The 19709-nt window shown below is 41.5% G+C and overlaps 1 protein-coding gene across 3 annotated transcripts in view; it reads right to left on the reverse strand.

Annotated features, from left to right (window-relative positions):
• LOC128943327 (BEN domain-containing protein 5-like) overlaps nucleotides 1-19709 on the reverse strand; it is an 877269-nt gene that overhangs the window by 79746 nt on the left and 777814 nt on the right. For all 3 annotated transcript variants that reach the window (XM_054286227.1, XM_054286226.1, XM_054286225.1), the window contains one exon: nucleotides 13773-13925. In XM_054286227.1, coding sequence (XP_054142202.1) covers nucleotides 13773-13925 — 153 coding nt within the window. The remainder of the gene's footprint in view (nucleotides 1-13772; nucleotides 13926-19709) is intronic.

Here is a 19709-nt window from a genome sequence, read left to right on the forward strand (position 1 = left end):
GGGTGTTGCTCTCTGGGTGGAAAAATCTACCTCACTATTCTACAGCACCAGTAGCACAGTATAAAAGGTGGTATTTTGTGCTATTACTGAAGATCTGGCTTTAAGAACCCTACAGCTTTATGACTATTCATTTGAGGGGTGGAGGGGAGGACTCCAAGCATTTCCATAAATGAATTTTAGCTCTCCTTTGAAGGCATGACATCTGGAGACTAAAGGGCAGCTCATCTTCAGGTCGATTGAAGTCTCAGAGCTTGTTCCTACCAACTAGACAGAAAAATGGATTCTGATTTCATTTTGATTTTCAGACTCTATTCAGAAACCTCATAACCATTAGACTGAGCCAATCTGGGCTCAGCACAAGCTAGTGACAACCACAAAAAAAGATCCAACTTGGATCTGTTGTATAAAAGGTCATTACATCTCCTGCTGTAAGAATTTTATGTTGCCAGTGAAACACAAAGGACCCTTAACACAGCTCAATGTTCAGTCATTGTGCCCATGGTGAATTCTTTGAGCTGTCCAGTGTCCACCTATGGAGCCTTAGGGCTGCTATCTTTTCTAGCCAACACAATGTGAATATTTATGAAATCCATCTCTTACCCAAACTGGGAAAAGAAATTTTCCTTTGTATTTAAGAAATGGGATGCAATGGTTCAAAATGCTGAACTTCTCTAGACTGAGAAAATCAGGTTAATACTGAAATGAGCAACAATTCTTGATAAATATTGTATAGCAGGAGATATAAAAAGTAGAAATACCTGTGGGTTTATTAACATTCTGAATGCCTTGAAGTCTCTCTCATGTTGTAAAAAGGAAGGTTTTCCAGTTTAATTAGAATAAAATGGAATTGCTCTCTTATTGACATTATATATAGACGTTTCCAAATGCAACTTGTTGTCTTTTTGGGAACACAATATTTAACTTTGTGGTAATTTGTACACAGAATGCATTCTCCTATGTAGATATCATATAATTTCTGCCAAATTACATAGCAGAAGCCTGCAGGATATTCTGAATACCTGTGGGAGAGGGAGCAAAGTGCTCATAAGGAATGCTGGGAAAATTAACTGTTAATTTGATATGTGGGATAAAATACTTTAAGAGGTCTACAAGAGGGAATGTTCTCTGGATTCCTGCAAAATAAACCTTCAAAAGGCTACTGAGATCCTGAGGCAGAGGGAAGCTTTGGCCTCAGTTAAATTTCAGAAGCAGAGGAAGGTGATCATGCTCAGGGGGTTGCTTCCTGAGCCAAGTGAGCACCAACTTCAGTGGAAGGTGAAGGTGCTCCATGTTCAAACAAATGCCTGCAGTGGAACTTTTAATGCATGAGAGCATGAGCTGCTGGTGGAAACAAAGGAACAGGAAAACAAATGGCTCAGGACAGGATATTGGGCTTTGTGTGCAGAGGCATCACTCACAAAGGGACTAAGCTAATTCTGAGGCTGTATTTGGCACAGGAAAAACAAGGAAAATGTGGGAGGAGGTGACTCAGGGAAGACATTAGGGATAGAAGTACTTCAGTGAGTAGGAGACTCAGTTACTGATATGGAACATTTGAGAAGATTATGGAATCTCACCAACTATGTTGAAAACAAATTTTACAAGTATCTGCCGAGTAGAGTTGGTGGTTTTGGGATACAGTTTGCACATGAAATCCTTTTCCTATTTCCCATTATCTTAATCAGGCTAAAAAGAAAGTTATGAGTAGAATTCCTAATAGATGATTCTTGAGATGAATCTTACATAATATTTTCATCACAGTTCTTGGCACGGCAAAGGAGGAGCATGCCAACAAAATTTGCTGATGACACACTGTGGAATGAATCATCATTATGGAGGAGGTTCTGAATATCATACAAATAAAAAAGCAGTGGGATGACTTTGAGGGCCAGAGTGATTGTAGTCAGATGAAACTCAGCCACACAAGTGCCTGGCCATGCACTAAAGCATAATAATAATAATAAAATCTGCAATAGGCTAAAACTTGTCAGCTGGAAATATATGGAGAGAGAGTCAGATGTGTTACTTCACTGAAGTGGTTTTTGCTTTCTAGCAGAAGTTGAATCTAGTTATTGGCAAAATTGTATTTGCTGTATTTAAAAAGTGAGGCGTAAGTAGTTTAAACATTATCAAGACAGTTACATAAATGGTAAAAAACAAACAAACAAAAACCCCCACCAAAATTAACAACTTTTCAGAGTTTGAATTTTTATAATGCTATTTCACGGAGCTTGGGGCTTTGGGTTTTATTTTGGGGGGTGAGGGACTGTGTTCCTTTTTCTTTTTCTGAGTATTTGTTTAATAGAAGAGTTTCAGTTTCAGCTGTACAAAATTACTTGAAATGGCAAAGCATTAATAAATTCGTCTGTTATTTCTTTGCCAAGTGGTACTGAATTGCCAGGAATAAAAACTGACCCTTTATTTAGGTACCCAAATGTAGATTTTTCAGGTTATAATTGTCCTCATTTTGAAAAAAAAAAATAATCTGATGGCACAGGCCAACTTGGTGTCTTGAGTAAAAGATAAAATCTCTCATTTGACTCAAGAAGGTTGGGGTAGAACATAACAAATACATGTTCTAAAACAGCAGCTTGAGCCAGGCTGTAAAGAGAGTATTATAAGCCAAAATATGATTTGATATTTTATAGGAGAAAAAGAAAACTACAGATAAAAAAAAAAATTAGGTAATGACAAGAAAGAGCAGCAGGTACTTGCTGAGTCTGACCTTCTACTCACTGTTTTAGCTCAAGATAAAGGTAGTGGGGAAAAACAATTAAAACAACAACTGGCAAAACTTTGACTCCTCACCACAGCTGATCTTGAAGTTTTGCCCATGCACATTTATTTAATCAAACCCTAATCTGGGGAAAAAAGGGGTGGGGGCGGCAAGAGGAGGGCACAAACACAGGGAAAGTTGTCTGCAAATGAGTCTCTTGCTTTTCTGGGAGAATCTATTTCCCTAAACCCCTTCGCAAAGCCAAACTGAAGTCATCATTAAACAAATGCACTGAGCAGGCACAGCAGGAGAACAGCTAAACAAATATTTATTTCTCCAAGGCTGAAACACATGGGAGTGTTAACAGCAGCAGCAGTGAGAAGCACAGTCTGCAGGGTGGGGGAACACCAAAGACTTTGAAGTTCTTAAATAGTGATATTTGTATAAAATCAACAGTAATGCATTATTAAAACACACAGATACATTAAAGCCCACAGAAGGACTTTGCTTCCCAGCTGGTGTGAGGAAATTCAGTGAACAAATAGCTATCCATAGAACTAGAAGATGCCAAGAAATCCAGTGTAAAAAGAGCAGAGAAGGAAGGGTGAAGGATTCCCTTACTTTCTGGTGGAAAGAAACTCACAGAAAAAAACAGACTTCAAACACATTTGGGAGCCTCAAGGAGTGTCTCTCTACACATCAGCCATTAGTGGCAGCTTCCCCAGGCCTCCCTACCAGACTTCATTCCTCCTCCCCATGCTGTGCTGAGTGCCAAACTGTGTGACCAGTTTCCCTGCTGGGAATGGCAGGGAACAGCCAGGCAGTACAGAGACATTTGGGAACCAACTGGACCTTATTCAGGCATTGCAGCAGACAAAGATGTGTGGAAGGAAATAAGGAAAAAAAGGAAAAAAAAAAAAAAAGCATGTAAATTCTTTTTGGAGTGATTTCAAAGCAGAAAAGGATCTTGGCCCTTGGTCAGACCTGTGGAAGTGCCAGAATCCCTGTAAGGACACTCAGTGGTCCAGTAAGGCTGGTGCCTCACAGTGTGTGAGTGAATTCACTCCTCAGTGAATTCAGCCCCCTGGGAGGCAGTTTGTGCGCTCCACAGCCTGGGCAGCTCCCACAGACCTGAGGGATGCTCTTGTAGCACTGCTCCACCTTCCCACTAACAGTGACCAGTGTCACAGATACATTTTATGAAAAATCTTTTCCTTAGGGTTTTTCCTCCTGAGAAGCTGTGAGGCCTCAGGAACAAGATGTAAATAATGATTATCTGCTGCTGTGGAATGTAACAGGTGCATCTGTGATTGGTCTCATGTGGTTGTTTCTAATTAATGGCCAATCACAGTCAGCTGGCTTAGACTCTCTGTCCGAGACAGAAGCTTTTGTTATCATTCTTTATTTTTCTATTCTTAGCTAGCCTTCTGACGCAATCCTCTCTTCTATTCTTTTAGTATAGTTTTAATATAATATATACGATAAAATAATAAATCAAGCCTTCTGAAACATGGAGTCAGATCCTCGTCTCTACCCTCATCCTCAGATCCCTGTGAACACCATCACAACTGGAATGAACGCACTGGGCAGTCCATGTTTACAGTGTGCTGATTGCCTCTGTGTGCCTCTGGCAGTCACAAGAGTGGCTCCAAAAGGCAAAGAAGGACATTTCTCACACATCTGAGACTGAATTTTCCCCGTGTACCCTTTGCAGCACTGATGGGCTTGGATTCTGTGGCCCTGCATGGTGGGAGCATTGGCTGGCAAGGCCTCCTCCCCAGTGAGGCCTCAGAGGGCACTGGGCCTCAGTGAGGCCTCAGAGGGGACTGGGCCTGCTTCAGCACCTGAGAACCTCAGGCTGCACAAAAGGAGAAATTGGAGGCAAATACGACTAAAACTGACCCAATCTGGAGTGAAAGAAGGGATAACAAAAAGGGATGAAATGTCAAGCAGGCTGTGTCCAGCCAGTGATGGATTGGAGCTTCATTCTCCCTTTCACTGATGGCAGGACAAAGAGACCTTCTCATCCAGAACTTTTCTGGGGAATGAATCTTTGTCATCTTCTGAAATTGCTCAACACATTAAGAAGAAAGGAGCAAGGTATGACCACAGTGTAAATCAGATCTTTCCAGGTTCCTAACATGGGATCCAGGATATGGACTGCACATCATTTATGACCAATCCTAAGGGGTTTCCCCAACCTAGCAAGAAAAGAAAAAAAAGTACAAGGCATTCAGAAAAATGCCAACCAGGCAGAAAGCTGGTCACAGGCTTTGACAGAATGCAGAAGATGAAATTCTGGCATAGCAAGGTCCAGGGAGGTTCCTGAAATTCAAGAGAGAGATTTTTACCAGCTGTTCACATCTCTTGCAACACAACTGATTATGGATGTGCCTGTGGAAGGAAGTAGCAAACTGCATATATCTTCAAAAATCTGAGCTCTAGTGTGCACATGAATGATTCCCAGATGATCACTTCTCCTCACAAAGAAAGTACCTGCATGAAACTCAAAATAAAGAGATCTTCCCTAAAGTTTCTAATATATACATAGACAATGTAGGTCCAGGAAGGGTTCTACAATAGGATGTAGCATGTGCAACTGAATGCTCAAAAATCATAAAATTATGTAAGGAATCTTTCCTGGAGAAAAGCAGAGACAAAAACACCAAGAAGATTCATAATTAGAGAATAGTTTCATATTGCAACATACAATTAAAAATATGCTGGGTCAGCCTATGCTATTTCCATAGCTGTGTTTCACAGCTGAGCCTAACCACTCCTAAAATATCCCACTCCAAACCCAGCAAAATTGCCCACATTTTGCTCATTCTACAGATAAGAAATAAACACTTTACCTGCTGGGATAAACTGGGATTATGCATACAAGTTGTTTCATGTTCTTCAGTGATCACCACCAGCAATGGCTAGGTGTAATCAGGACTGATTTACAGCATCACCAGAGCTGGCTGCTGATGCTGCTGTTATAGATGAAGAGAAAGGTTTTTTCCCAAAGCAGGTCTGACCTCTATGAGCCCTCAACTCAGTGCCAGGTGTGGGGGGGGAAAAAAAAAAAAAAAAGATAATAAAAAAGGTAGTGCTCTAGGAATAAAGGAATGGCACACTTGTCATCAAGGTAGAACAGACGTGCCATTGGGAAATGGACTGGAGCCCAGGCACTGTCAAATCCATCTCAGAGAGCAGTTTTACAGTATCAGCTATAACTCGCTCTCTCTCATTTTCTAGAATGCTTTATTGAAGTCTGCAAAAGTTTGAGAAAGGGCACAGAAATGCACTGGCTTTGGCATCTTTGCCACAGACAGAGCTGATTCCTGCCATGGTGTGTCCAGCTGTCACTGCTTTGACCCTGCCAAACTGTGCTACAAGCAAATCTTCACCTCCTTACTTCTCTGGAAGCACTGAGCAAACTTCTCACTTCAAAAGCCAGCTAAACTCTCTTAACTCTGTTACAGACTGTAAAGTAGATGTGCTGGTGTGGCTTGGGGTTTTTTGGGTATTTATTTTGGTGGTTTTTGTGATAGGCTAACACCAACTCCATATCAGCTGGGTCTGGAGACTTGGAAATGATGGCATTTGGGAGGCTGCTACCAGGCAGGCTTCTTCCAATTTATTTAACAAGCTGCAGTCAGCATCAATCCCCAAAGCAGACAGCTGATCTGAAGGAGGGAGCAGGCAAAGAGGAAGGATTCTGGGAGCAGAGGTGTGATGAAATGGGAACAGAGCTCAAAATTACTCCACAATTCATCTCACCTTGCAGCTTAGCCATGTTTCTGATGCACAGGAAGAAAACTGATTTAATCTCAAAACCAATTGTGACTACTGAAATCTGGGAAGAGGAGTTTTGAAAAGTTCAGGATCATTTCAAAGAGGAATTTCATTGTTTGAAGATTTTCCAGGTCCCTTAGGAACAGGCAGATTGGACTGATAATTCCTGTGAATAGGGCTCACTCACTCTCACAGAAGGCTCTGCAGTTGACAGCATTTCCATAACTTCTGTGCCTGGTAGGAAACACTGAGGTGGGCAGAAAAGTCTGGGTTAGCTGGGGAATATTCTCTGATCTAGAGTTTGATTTGCTGAAGTCTGAGGAAAGGCAGGCAGAGGAGCCCTGGAATAGATTGACCTGCACCATGAAGGTGAAAATACCTAAAACTGAACCTTGAAGACCAAACAGCCTCAAGCCCTAAAAGATTTTTAATAATTCTCCTCCCTGTTTCTTTTTTCCTTTTTCCTCCTGCTCAATGGAAAGCAATCACCCTTTTTTAGAGGTAGCATCACTGTTGTAGGAGTACCATGAACACAACCTGCCTAGCACCACATTCTCAGGCTTTAAAGTGCAATTCTCCTCAGAGAAATAACAGTTTAAAGGTACATTGTCACCACACACATCTGCTCCCCGAGGGGCTTCATTATCCCTCTAATGTGCAGTGCAGGAATACCAGATCTTTCCCCCCTCCCAGGTGTCCTTCAGTCATGCCTGCTTAAGTTTCCTGATAAAAACACATATTTGCATGGTCATTAGGAGAGGTGTTGGAAGGAGGGAGCTTTATAAGCTTTCAGTTTATGCCTCAAGACCAAAAGTACCAAATTAGTTCTTTTTTTTTAAAAAAAGAAATTCCGCAGCTAGAAAAGAAACTGGCTCTCATGCTTCAGGGCTTCAGCTGTTCACCTGTGAGAAGTACAATAGCTGCACTTTTTACTGCTCATTAATATCTGTGCTCTGCACCTTGAACCAGCAGCAGTGCAGGGGTTTGGCCTGCCTTTCCCATTCCCCAGAATCCTTCCCCACGTGCCCCTAAACTGGTTGTACTCCCAGCTCCCACCTCCCCCGGTGCTACAGCTCTGAAGTTGTTTTTTGAGTTTGCTGGCTTTAGCACAGCAGCTACCATGACTGGAATCCAAATCAAACCAGCAGCTCTCCTGAGGGACAATTCCTTGAACAACACCTGCAGGGTGGAGGTGGCCTGAGACCTTCACAGAGCCAGGCAAGGGTTGTCCTACAGAGCTGGGCAGCCCATCACAGCCTACCTGGAAAGAACAAGAGGAGGAGGCAGATTCCACCCCATCCTCAAAGCAAACCTCTGTCACAGACAACTTTTATAAAAAATCCTTTCCTTAAGATTTTTTCCTCCTGAGAAGCTGAGAAGCCTCAGGAACAAAATGTAAACATTGATTATCTGCTGCTGTAGAATGCAACAGGTGGGTCTGTGATTGGCCCATCTTAAATGTTTATAATTAATGGCCAATCACAGCCTATCTGGTTCGAGAGTCCGAGACAGCTGCCTTTGTTATCATTCTTTCCTTTCTATTCTTAGCTTAGCTAGCCTTCTGATGAAACCTTTTCTTCTATTCTTTTAGTATAGTTTTAATGTAATATATATCATTAAATAATAAATCAGCCTTCTGAAACAGAGTCAAATCCTCATCTCTTCCCTTAACATAAGACTCCTGTGAACACGGTCACAAACCTCAGAGTTCCTTGTTACTGGATCTGCCACCCTGAACACACACCCCCAGTCTGTATATCCCAAAACAACCTTCCTCAGGTCATCTCAGCTCCTCCTTTAGTGAGCCTGCATTCCCATCACCTCAAGTTCACTTAACCACAAGTGACAATGTCACCTACTCAAACATTACCCTGCCACCCATTACCCACGGTTAGGCTGGAACTTCTCTCCCTTTTATGAGCCCACCCAAGCTGTGACCAGTGATGCACACAAATAGGGGATCTGAAAATGTGTCAGGTTAATAATGAAGGAAAGGCCTGCTTTTCCCCCTGTTTTTTTACTAACAGCAGCCTCTGCTTCTCAGAGCACCTCCTCCCCCAAAGATGGCAATGGTGGCATTTCCTAGGCTAAGCTCTACAGAACAATCACACTGTTTAGAAAATAACTCAAGTCTCTGGAGTTCTCACTTTCTCCATTTGTCAGTAGAAAACGAGACATTTCCTCAAAATATACAATAAAATAGCCTCTAGCAATAGCCTGCAATGCTTCTCTTTACAATACTTTTATGAGCGTGAGCGTGGTCTCCTGGGAGTGCTTTCATAATCATTTATACAAATGACAGAAAACTAGGACAATGAGAAGCAAAAAGGAAAATACAGCCATCATGCACCCAGTTGCTTTGAATAGTTTGCAGAAAAAAGTGTTTTTCTCCATGGCAAAGAGTTGTCCTCACTTGCAGGCCTAAATCAGGGGATCACAACCTTCCTGAGGTGGGACAGGATGCTGCTCCCAGAGCAACACAGTTCAGCTCATTGCTCACACTCCTTCTTGGCTCTCTCACTGCCCCAGGACAGTTCTCTGAGCCAGAGGTGTATTCTACATACATTAAAATATCATGTGGTTAAGAAGATAATACCCAAAAAGATATTCTTCAAGAGGGACAGGTGTCCAGTTCTTTACTACCTCCCTGTCCTTCCTGCACAGCACAGTTTGTCCCATCTGAGGGGATTTGTGGTGCTCTGCATGAGGGGCAGCTTGCAGGAGAACCTACAGCAGCTCCTTTCATTGCTGCTGCTCTGGGAGCATTTACATTAGGTAAGAGTAATGTTGGTCTTTGAAAATAAGCCATAAAATTGCTATGAAAACTTGTTTCTTCTGTGTACATTCTAAATTTCTACCTGCATGGGGATGTCGACTCCTGTATGCACAAACAAGGCAAGAAGGTACTGAAAGAAAATCCATTTGTTCCAACACTTCCCCCACCCTCCTTCTCTTTTCAATACAAATTCAATCCTCAGTGTACAAGGAGGGGTGAACTGGTGCAGCACAAAATAAATGGAACAGTTTCATATCACTGAGACTCTCCAAAAGGCGGAGTCCTTGTGAGACCGAAGCCTGTAACACTGAGAAGGACAGACTTTACAGTCTGCTCCCTGTGCACCAGAAACACATTTCCTTTCTTGGCTCACCCAGCCCCCAGAATAAAATAAATAAATAAATAAATAAATAAATAAATAAATAAATAAATTTATGGAGCAACACGTCCAAGAAGCAGCAAGCAGAAATGCATCCCAGAGGGGTGCTAAAGCATATAATAGCTGTATTTGTCTTCCTGCATATGCCTCTGGTACAAGACTACAAAAAAAGGAGGCAGGATCATTTGTTGTGCTCAGGTTTTAAGAGATTTCTGAGTAGATCTGTTAAGTTTGCATGATGTTAACAAAACCTACCTGAACACAGCAGCTTTTGCCTTTCTGGGAGAAGAGTCTTTTTTACCAAAACAGCAGAGAGGCACTTAGGAGGGGGTGATGCAAGTGAGTATGGATTTTACTTCAGGATAAATTCCAGGCAACTTTTCTACCTCTTCCTCTTCCTTGCCCAGCCACATACAAGCTGGGTTTTTTGTTATTTCAGAACAGATTATAGGGATTTGATCATTCAGTGCTCATATTACTGCCTCAAGCACTTGCACCACCACTGCCTTCAGAGGGAGGTGTCCAGCCAGGGTAAATCATAACAGCCCAGAGAGGCTGCCATAGGATGAAGGAGGTTTGCTGGAACAAACACATTTTCCCTAAGAAAGATTGGATGGGGGGATGCTGTGAATATGAGAACAGCAGACCTGGAGTTTGTGGATCAAAGAAAGTCAGCAGAAGATATAAAGAGATGAAAATGTTTTTCTTTGTTGCTCTGTGTTTGATATCCAAACTAAAAAAAACCAAAAACAACTGAACAAAACACCACAGAAAGTACTAGTGCAAATCATTCAATATTTGCATCTTCTCATATTGCTGAGACAATGAGAGTCTCTAAAATATGTTTTAGGTGACACTGTTATGGCATTGGAGTTAAGAACATGCTTCCCTAAAGGAAACTTGGTGGGTTGCTGTCTAGAGACTTCACTCTTGAGTGTGAGCATGATATAAAACAGGGAACTGCTGACAAAGAAACAAGACTTACTCTTGGGACATCCAAGTTTTATTCTCCAATTTCTTCAAGCAAATTATTTCTCATCCATTTGTTATGCCTTTCTCAGCATGACTGGAAGCTTTTAGGGCTGTAGACTTCCTCAGCAGTTACCCAGCATAATGGCACCCCAAGTTTTTTTCAGGGTCTTTGGCTAACTCTGGCACACAGAGGTCAAACAGTGTTTATAAGGAAGGTTCTCTGCTGGGAGGCTGAATACAAGAAAATTAAATGAGAACTCAAATGTATCCCAAGTGCTACCAGTTCACAGTCTAAAGGAAAAAAAAAAAAAAGAAACCAAACTGACTGGATCAGGCCAAATACCTCTGCCTGGTTTTTATCCTTTAACTGAAAAGAAAAGCAATCTTTGCAAAGTGATAAAGCCACCCAAGAATGGCTGCAGTTGTTTCTTTTAAACGAACCAGAGAGAACAGATGGTGTCCTCTCATACTGTCACAGAGGTCAAAGTTAGCCACCTCTAAGACTAGCAGGTTCTTGAAATGCTCAAACGCTCATGTCTGGTCCTTATGACTAATCCACTCTCCCAAACAAGAAAGGTCAAATGAAGAACACCCCTACAAAAACTGCAACTACTCCAAGCCATGGCTGCTGTGTAATGCACTCAGACATGGTGTCAACAGCTGCTCCTAAAACACAGTGAGTCAGCCTTTCAAAAGAGCATGCCAGCTCTCACTGTTAGAGCTTTCATATGGATTACATTTACTCCCCAGTGTTTAAAAATATCTTGCTTAAACATTGAAAATATAAAATGTTTCCCTTAAAGATTTTGTCCCTTTTGCCCAGGCAGCTGCCCAAGAACGTCTCATGTATTTATTTGGGAGCAAAACATCAAAACATCCTAGCCTTTCTTCCACTTTCCTTTTCTCATGCTGACAGCTAAACCAAAGGAAGGCCTCTGTTTTCTGAAGTCATGTACCAATGAGGAATTTCTGGTCCCTTTCACAACTTATGCCTCTGAACCACAGTCAGCCTTCCAGAGAGCTGTGGGGTCACGAGTTCTGCCCAGCAGACAGGGCACAGAGACAGTGGGTGACTCTCCTTTGGTCCTGTAACAGGCATGTGGGTACAAACCCCCTATCCATCCCCTACTCTAATCACCAACCTCCCTTGGATACTGTCATTTCAATAAAAAGGCCTATTGGCAATGAGAGGTGAAGAAAGCAGCCCAGGCATGAAATGCACTCTAAAGTATATTAATAGAAGGTTGCCAGACGAAACGGCACAAGGCATTTGATCGCATCATCTCAGGCTTGTTGTTCATGCTCCTTTGCATCTGGCTGTGTGATTCCTGCCAGATTCTTGGCTGGAGGAGCAGAGGAGGATTTGTCTGCCTTCCCTAACCCGTGCCGGGCTCAGCTGCAATCACGCAGAGTGCTGAAAGAAATCCCTTTGAGTTGGGATTCATTCCGAACATGTAAAACCCAAATGACTGCTTCTCCAAAGTGAATCCCATTTCACAGCAAGTAGGTTATTAGTGTGGAACTCCATACAAGTAGCCTGCATTCAAAAGCCCTCTGCATTATTAATAGAAGATGAGCTTTTGACATCAAAGGAGAACCATTATGTATGCTAAACGGTGGCAAAAATTGTACCCGCACTTCAAACCTTTTCAGCGCTTTGTCCCTTGTAAATCAATCAAGGTTGACAGATGCTTTAAGGAGAGTAATCTTTTCAATGATACTGTCAATGGATAACATAATGGAACATTGTCTCTGTGCTGTGTGAAGACATGGAGCTAGTCAATTATGGACAACACTTCATGCAGCCGCCAGTTTTCACTTGAAGTGCTGCTGTTGAAGTATTATAATCCCAACAAATGGCCACAGCAGCATACAATGTAAATGAGACCTCCTGAAGCTTTGGAAAATTCATTAGTAACAACAGTGGTCCATTCCCACACTTTCAAACACCAGCCTGGTAATGTTAACGATGCACTTCCCCCCTTCCCTTTGAGCAGGCAGTAGGGCATATTTACATACACTATTTTAAACCTTCAGCACATTTTTCCCCCAATTTTGGATTCCTTTCCTCTCTTCACCTGATATTTTCAACGAGTCACACAACCCACATGGCTGGAGGCTGGAAACAAGAAAACAGACCTTCCTACTTGGGGACACATCGTCACTTCACACATGTGAGACATTGGAAGAATGGCCTGGAGGGATGGCAGGGGAAAAGCTTCCAGCCTCAATGCACCCAGTGCCAGTAGCACCTGGGTGGAACTCTGCTCGAGAGTCAAAAGGGAGAGACTGTGCTGTTTATTTAGCTATTGGCTTCTATTTCCTGCATCATCTTCTCAAGGATTTTCCCTTTGTCAAGCAAGGCTTGTGCTAAGAGGAACACTTAATCTCCCACAGTAGCAGAGAGAAATCCCACACTTGAGCACAGAATCTCTAAACTCCTATCAACTGCAGGTTTTCATTGCTATGATCTGTGAATGCCCCTTATCCCTGATGTGTTTTTGAAACAACCAGGTGCACACCACAAACTCAATCACTGAGGGTAAGAACAAGCTCTTCCTTGAACCCAACTTCCCCTTTCCCACTCTCCAAGCTGTAAGTATTGGGCAATTGAAAATCCTCTTGCAGAACAGTTTTCTATGGTAATATCAAAGAATTTCAAAATTATACATTCTCTTTGCCTCAACTTTCAACAGATGTTATCTAACCTTTTCTTTCAAGCTAAGTAATTTTATTTCTATTTTCTAGCATATTATTATTTAGAGTCTACAAGTAAAATTTGTGACAAATTAATACAAGCATTGGAACGATAAAGTTGATCCATTTGATCAAAAGACAAAAGATCTGACATGGTGTGCCAGTAATTCAGAGCCAATGGTTATTACACAGAAGATGAAAAACCTGCTTTTGTTCATGTGTCTGATGACATACATAAGATCGCAACTTACCACTGCTGGATAAGGTCAATTTGAGAGGGAAGATGGTAGCTAATAATAAAGTTTTTAAGTAAGCTTTTATTCGTACTGAAATTAAATTCACTCATTTAAGTAAAGCCAGAGATTTATCATAAAGGCAAAAAAGAAAACCCAAAAAAACCCCAACAACACAAAAAACTAGGAGAAGATAATTAAGAAAAACTGACTTACATAAGAGAAGTCTTCAGCATTCTGACAGAGTAGCTTGGGAAAAACAGCCTGTCTCTGAAATCTTTCCTCATCCTCGAAGATGTTCCCATACATGAAGCCATTCATCATGGTGGAGTGGGCATGGATGTCGATATAGAACTCCAGGTTAATCTTCTGTTGAGGGAAAACAACAACAACAAAACATTCAGCATGAGATAAATCATAACTGAGTTATGCAGGTGAAGCCTCCCATAAATCCAGTCCTGCTGTTCTTGAGCCCATCCATGGTGCCAGCACCAGGGAGCCATGCTGAAGATCTCTCTGTGATGCACACAACCTTCCTGCCTCTCTGTGGGGGCATGTGAAATACAGCAAAGAACCATGTCAGACATTTCTTTGCCTTTTTTGAGAATATTGGAACATGCTACACAGGACACTGTGCAAAATAGAGCCAAACCATCCTTCATTGTGACACAGGTCTTACTGCCAGTGATAAAAATATGCACCTTCCAGTTCTAGAGCACGATTATTTGGGCATAACTTTGCCATCTCTGCACAGTTCTGCACTGAATTATGCAGATGTTCCTTTCTGCCAGGTGAAACAGGCTCAAAATTGTGTAAAAAAGACTCCAGTATTTCCTGTGCAGTTTATTTCTTGTGTAGAAGGAGAAAATACTGCAAATGTTTTGTCTTCCTCTCCTTTCCAGCAGTAACTCAACTGAAAAACTCTCCAAAGAAAGTGCCTGGAATACCCCTCTGCTTGTGCAGGACTCTGCACCAACTCTTGCTTCAAAAGAAGACAGCAGGACCCCCTAGCACAGGAGTGCCTGCTCTGCCCACACCCTTCCCATGGCACCAGTGGGAAAGAGGGAATGTTCACCTGGATCCCTGCCCACAGTGCCATCAGCAGCACTGTCCAGCACTAAAGAGTGATACCAGAGCAGATGCCACAGAATCACCCAGATTACCCAAATTCCTACAACTTCTGGACCTGAACAAATGAGGTGACAAGCCCATCCCTGTCACCTGGCCAGCATGTGTCCATTGGGGCTGTCCTGGTGCCTAGATCTCAGATATTCCTGCCTCAGCAGAGGGATGGAGAAGAGCTCTGTTGACAGCAGGATGCTCATGAAGCTTCTCCCTGTACTGAAACACATCAGGGAGCTCTGCAGCCCCAGTCTCTCCTGCACACAAAGCTTGCTGGGCTGCTGGGGAGCACTGAGCCATGGGGCACTCCAGTGGGACAGGAAGGCAGGTTGGGCTGGGCATCATTTGGTATGTGACACTAATATAATACAGATTTACTTTCCCCCTGGCAGAAAACCAGTGTATAATACCCAGCAACTGTTTAGTTTAATTAAACAACCTAGAGAGAGTAATAATGCATCTTATTAAGCCTCTGCTATGTTAAAATGTTAGCTAATGTAATATCAATATCTGACCATGCTTCATAGGAAAGGGAACATTTGATTGTGTTTGACTCTAATACAATAAATTGTTTGCTCCTGCCAAAACATTCTGCTGTGCTATAGAGGACCAGCCCTGCAATAAAGCACACATCTGCTATTTGGAGATACAGCACTGAGGAGAAAGATTAGCATTGACAGGATGAAACACCACACAGGATTTTCTTCCTCTCCAAGCATACAGAAATTAAAAACCAAGATTAAGTAATACTATTTTCATGAGATAATTTCCCCATCACAAACAGAATTTGATGAGATCAGATGCACACTGGCATATCACCATAAAACAGAACATCTTGTAGAGTCTCAAAACAGTGATTTGATGAAGTGAGCAGATAATCTAGTTAAACTGGGTATTTGTAAAGCATGAATGTCCTTCACACAGAAGTCAGTGACCTAAGTCATACTTATTTTAGAACAACCAGACAGAATTCTTTATAGGAACATAGCTACTAACATAAAATAATCGAGAAGCACAGTGAGATATATAACAATGGACTGGAATAATTTGTGACTTAAGACAAATAAAATTGCTGGTGTAAACTGCAGGATTTGTGGTATGTCATGGTGTACTTATTAATTCATAGTTTTCAAGTTGTTTCCAAAAGAAGGTGGCCACAAACAGAGATGCAGAGGCATAGATTACTAAAATAATTTTCCACAGGCTATCCAGCAAGAAATTCACCTGCAGAACATGAGTGACCTGAGCCTCAGCTTAGTATTCAATTATCAAGCTATCCAGTCTAACACGGTGTCACTGGAGTATTTTCTAAACTCTCCTAGGACCTTCACTCAAAAAAAAATTGGTGGTAGAAGTGTCACAGAGAATATTAGAAAGTGTCCTGGTGTGCTGAAATTTCCTTGAAGATCTTTTTTGTTCACCAAAACCATTTTAATATAATCTGGTTGCAGTGGTTATTTTGAGGGAACAATGTCCTTCACAGATGTCCCCTTCGCCTAAAGATTAAGCTTCCAGATCCTTTATTTGGAAGCTGTGACATTAAACAGGTAGCTCATCACCCAAATAAGTGTTCAAAAATATTTTTCAAGTCATTCATTTCAAATTAATTAAAAAGTAATTTTCTAAGTTAGCCCACAATGACTATTCAACTGGAGTTTTTTTCTGGTCTTTGTTCCTTAGCCTCCAAATGAAGATATAAAAATCTCTATTTCACATATTCTTGTGCACTAAATTTAGTCCAAACTTGCAACTGCCCATCGTATTCAGCATGTTTTTAAACATTGCTAGAGTAATTGCTAATTAGACGTACTACTTCCAGACACTGCTGTGTGTGAGCAGAACAGCATTTCAGTGGTTCACATTTCTCCTCCTCACATTCATTACTTTATCAAAGGGAAACATGTTCAGCATTCTCCATTACAAAGCAAAATAATTCAGTGCATTGTTGATATAACACATGAGTTTCTAATAGAAAAAGTCCTTTTATTCCCAGACACAAAGTTATTGTGGCCTTAAAATGGACAATGACAGCCGCTAGGACATTAAAAGTTTGCCACCTCATGCCTCAAGTGGTGGCAAGCAGGAGACAATTTGTTGGCACTCAAGCTTCACAAGAATTATGCTATGCTCCTGAACAATAATAGTATTTCTGCTTCCTCTTTAGAGTCTTGGATATTCATAGGTGCTTTACATGTAGGAACTGTTTCCCCCACTGCCACATAAGCAAATTTAAGCAGGGGAATAAAGTTTTATATTTCAGTTGAGGTTCTCTGGAAGATTTTGACATAATTACTAATCTCCAGCAATTCAGGTAGGCTCACAGAATTAACATTTTATGGAATATATAATGTCACCTACTGATGGCAATTTCAGCAAAGTCAGCAGAGAGGTGACCTCCTGAAATTGTTGCTCTTGGAGATAGGAGAACTTTAGTGGGAGAATGAAGTAAATAAACAAATGTTTGCATTTACATGAGCACATGCAAACACACTTAACCCCCTGCTCTCTGCTGCCATACCCCAGGGGTATCTGCCAATATCTGCACACCACAACGCAACCCCACCAGGGCTTCTCTTGCTGCAGCACCTGCAAGTGAGAGGGGGAATAGATTCAGACGTGGTTCAAAGTCTCATATTCACATTTTCTCTATGCAGAAAATAACGAATAACTAGGCTCAAACAGCTCTGGATGCCACAGCTGCCTTCTGACAGACTTACCAGTTCCATCCTACAATATGATATTAAACTCATCATTTTCTGCTTTAGAGGTAGAATGCAAAATGATTCAGATGCCTTATAAAAGTCATCATGCAATTTAATTCTCTCAAGTGCCTTTTCTTTGTGCTTACAAGCAGTGGCAGACTTTTCCTCTCTCACAGTGTTTCTTAAGTAAAGCTGTAATTACCTGGATGACCCAGGTTACAGAGCTCCAGAAAACAAAGGCAGGCTTGGTCTTTCTTTTCTCTGAGTCTCAAAACAGAAATCACTTACTAGACTGACAGAGACAATGATTGAACCCCACTTCTTTGGAAAGGAAAGATTCTCTCCCTTGAGAAGGATGGTTTTTATCTCTTCTTGGCACTTACCATATAAACCTAGCATAAATAAACAAGCAAATGAATTTCTGCTCTAAAGTTCATTTGAATCCCTACTGTTGTGACATGCATTTTCCTACTGAGTCAGTCTGAACATTCTATCAGCTTCAGAAATGTACATATAAATTAGGGGGTGGTGAAAATGAAAGAAATCATGAATTAAGAAAAAGAACTCGCATTGTCAAGAGAGGAAATAGTTAAAGTAGTACAGAAGCTGGTTCATGATGGCACAGAAAACGTTTTGAGAAAATATATTCTCACTTGTCTGCATTTTTATTTCCTTCACTGAATGCCTTTTGGAAGGTCAGTAATTAAAGAGTAAAAGGAAAGAACTATGTTAATAGCCAGTGCTGATGTGATCAAACTTAGACTTTGACCAGTGCAATTATGATTCTTAAGAAAACAGAGGTTTAATAAATAAATAAATAGAAGTCAGTAAATGCTGTAATAAAAGGATAAATGTGCATTGAGCCCAGAACATGAGCCACTAGAGAGACAAGTGATGCAGGAAGAAGCCAGCGCTGTCCACCAGCTGTCACTTCAATATGGATTTTATTAATTCTTGGGCATAGCAATTGGTTTAGAGAGAGAGGCATCCAAAAGCTTTCTCCACTCCAATATTTCATAGAGGGGATGGGATAAACTCCTTGCAATGTTTTATACAAGCTTCTAAAACCATGGACTGTCATTTGTTGCAAGGAAGGGAGCAGCCTCCAGGCAGATTTTGTGCTCTTGCTGCTAAACCACTGTTTGGAGTAAATGGACATTCAACAGCTGGCTCAGCAGATGGAGTTTGCCCCTTTTCATTCAGAGGACATTCAGAAATTCCCAGAAGAATAGCTCCTTTGATGCTTCCTCAGGTATCTCTCTGAAGAAAAAATTCCTCAAAAGAATCTCTCAAAAGAAAATTTTGCACGTGTGTCTAAGACACCCCTTTTGACACAAACACATTGTTACCTCAGGATTAGCTATTTTGGCAATGCTTACAGTGATGACACCAGAAAACACAGGAGCACAGCGTGCTCCTAAGGAAAATGAAGGAAAACTGAGCATTCGGCATCACATGGCCAGCAGTCCACATTCAGCCACAAAGCAGCATTTCTTCCCCTTTCAGCCCGATTGAATTGGGCCCAGTGCTTTGAATTGCTCCTTGGAGATGTGTGACACGTGTCTCCTTCTGGCTTTCCAAGGGAGCATGAGGTGGGATTCAAACTGCCTGGATATGGTGCACACATTTTCAAGCTTGAAATGCCTGCATTTGGATGCTGGTAAGATGGATTTTACCCAAATTGCCTTCTCCCCATATTTCCCCTACCACCCCAAAAAAGCATTAAATTCTTCCACATTTTCCTCTGCTATCCTTTATATAACCTTTGACAAGTTAGTCCAACAATATCATCCTCAGTTTTTTCAGACAATGGCAGCCACACCTTATCAGAGGCACTATTTCAGATTCATACCACTCCCCTTTTGTAACCATAGGGACAACATCTTTCTCCTTCCATTCATCATCTCACAGACCACCTGCTCATTCACCTCTGTAAACACCATGGCAACAACAGCAATTATTTACACAAGAAATTAATAGTAGGAAAGGGAGTTACTATTTTTAAAAACCTTGAGAAAAACTGGGTTCCTCATCTTGCTTCCATAGAAAGGAACATGCCAGTTTAGAACCACTCTTGTTCTCACTGATATGAAGCACAAAAGACAGTTTTGCTTTTTCTGCAGACACCTTTACAGTCTGACAATGTCTTTTAAGTGTCCCTGCAGAAGCAGCTTGCCAGCACTGATGTGCCACTAACTCTGCATGACCTTCCAGCAACTCTTCACAGCACTTAAAGCATTTTTTTCAGAACATTTCAATGGTATTCCAGGAGCTGTTTTCTCTCAGAATGAACCACTCCAACCCAATTGCTATTCATAAGTAACTATTT

Source organism: Melozone crissalis, unplaced genomic scaffold, assembly GCF_028551555.1.
Source record: "Melozone crissalis strain CALT ecotype California unplaced genomic scaffold, PUWL_Pcris_2 ptg000045l_1, whole genome shotgun sequence".
In the NCBI taxonomy this organism is placed as follows: Eukaryota; Metazoa; Chordata; class Aves; order Passeriformes; family Passerellidae; genus Melozone; species Melozone crissalis.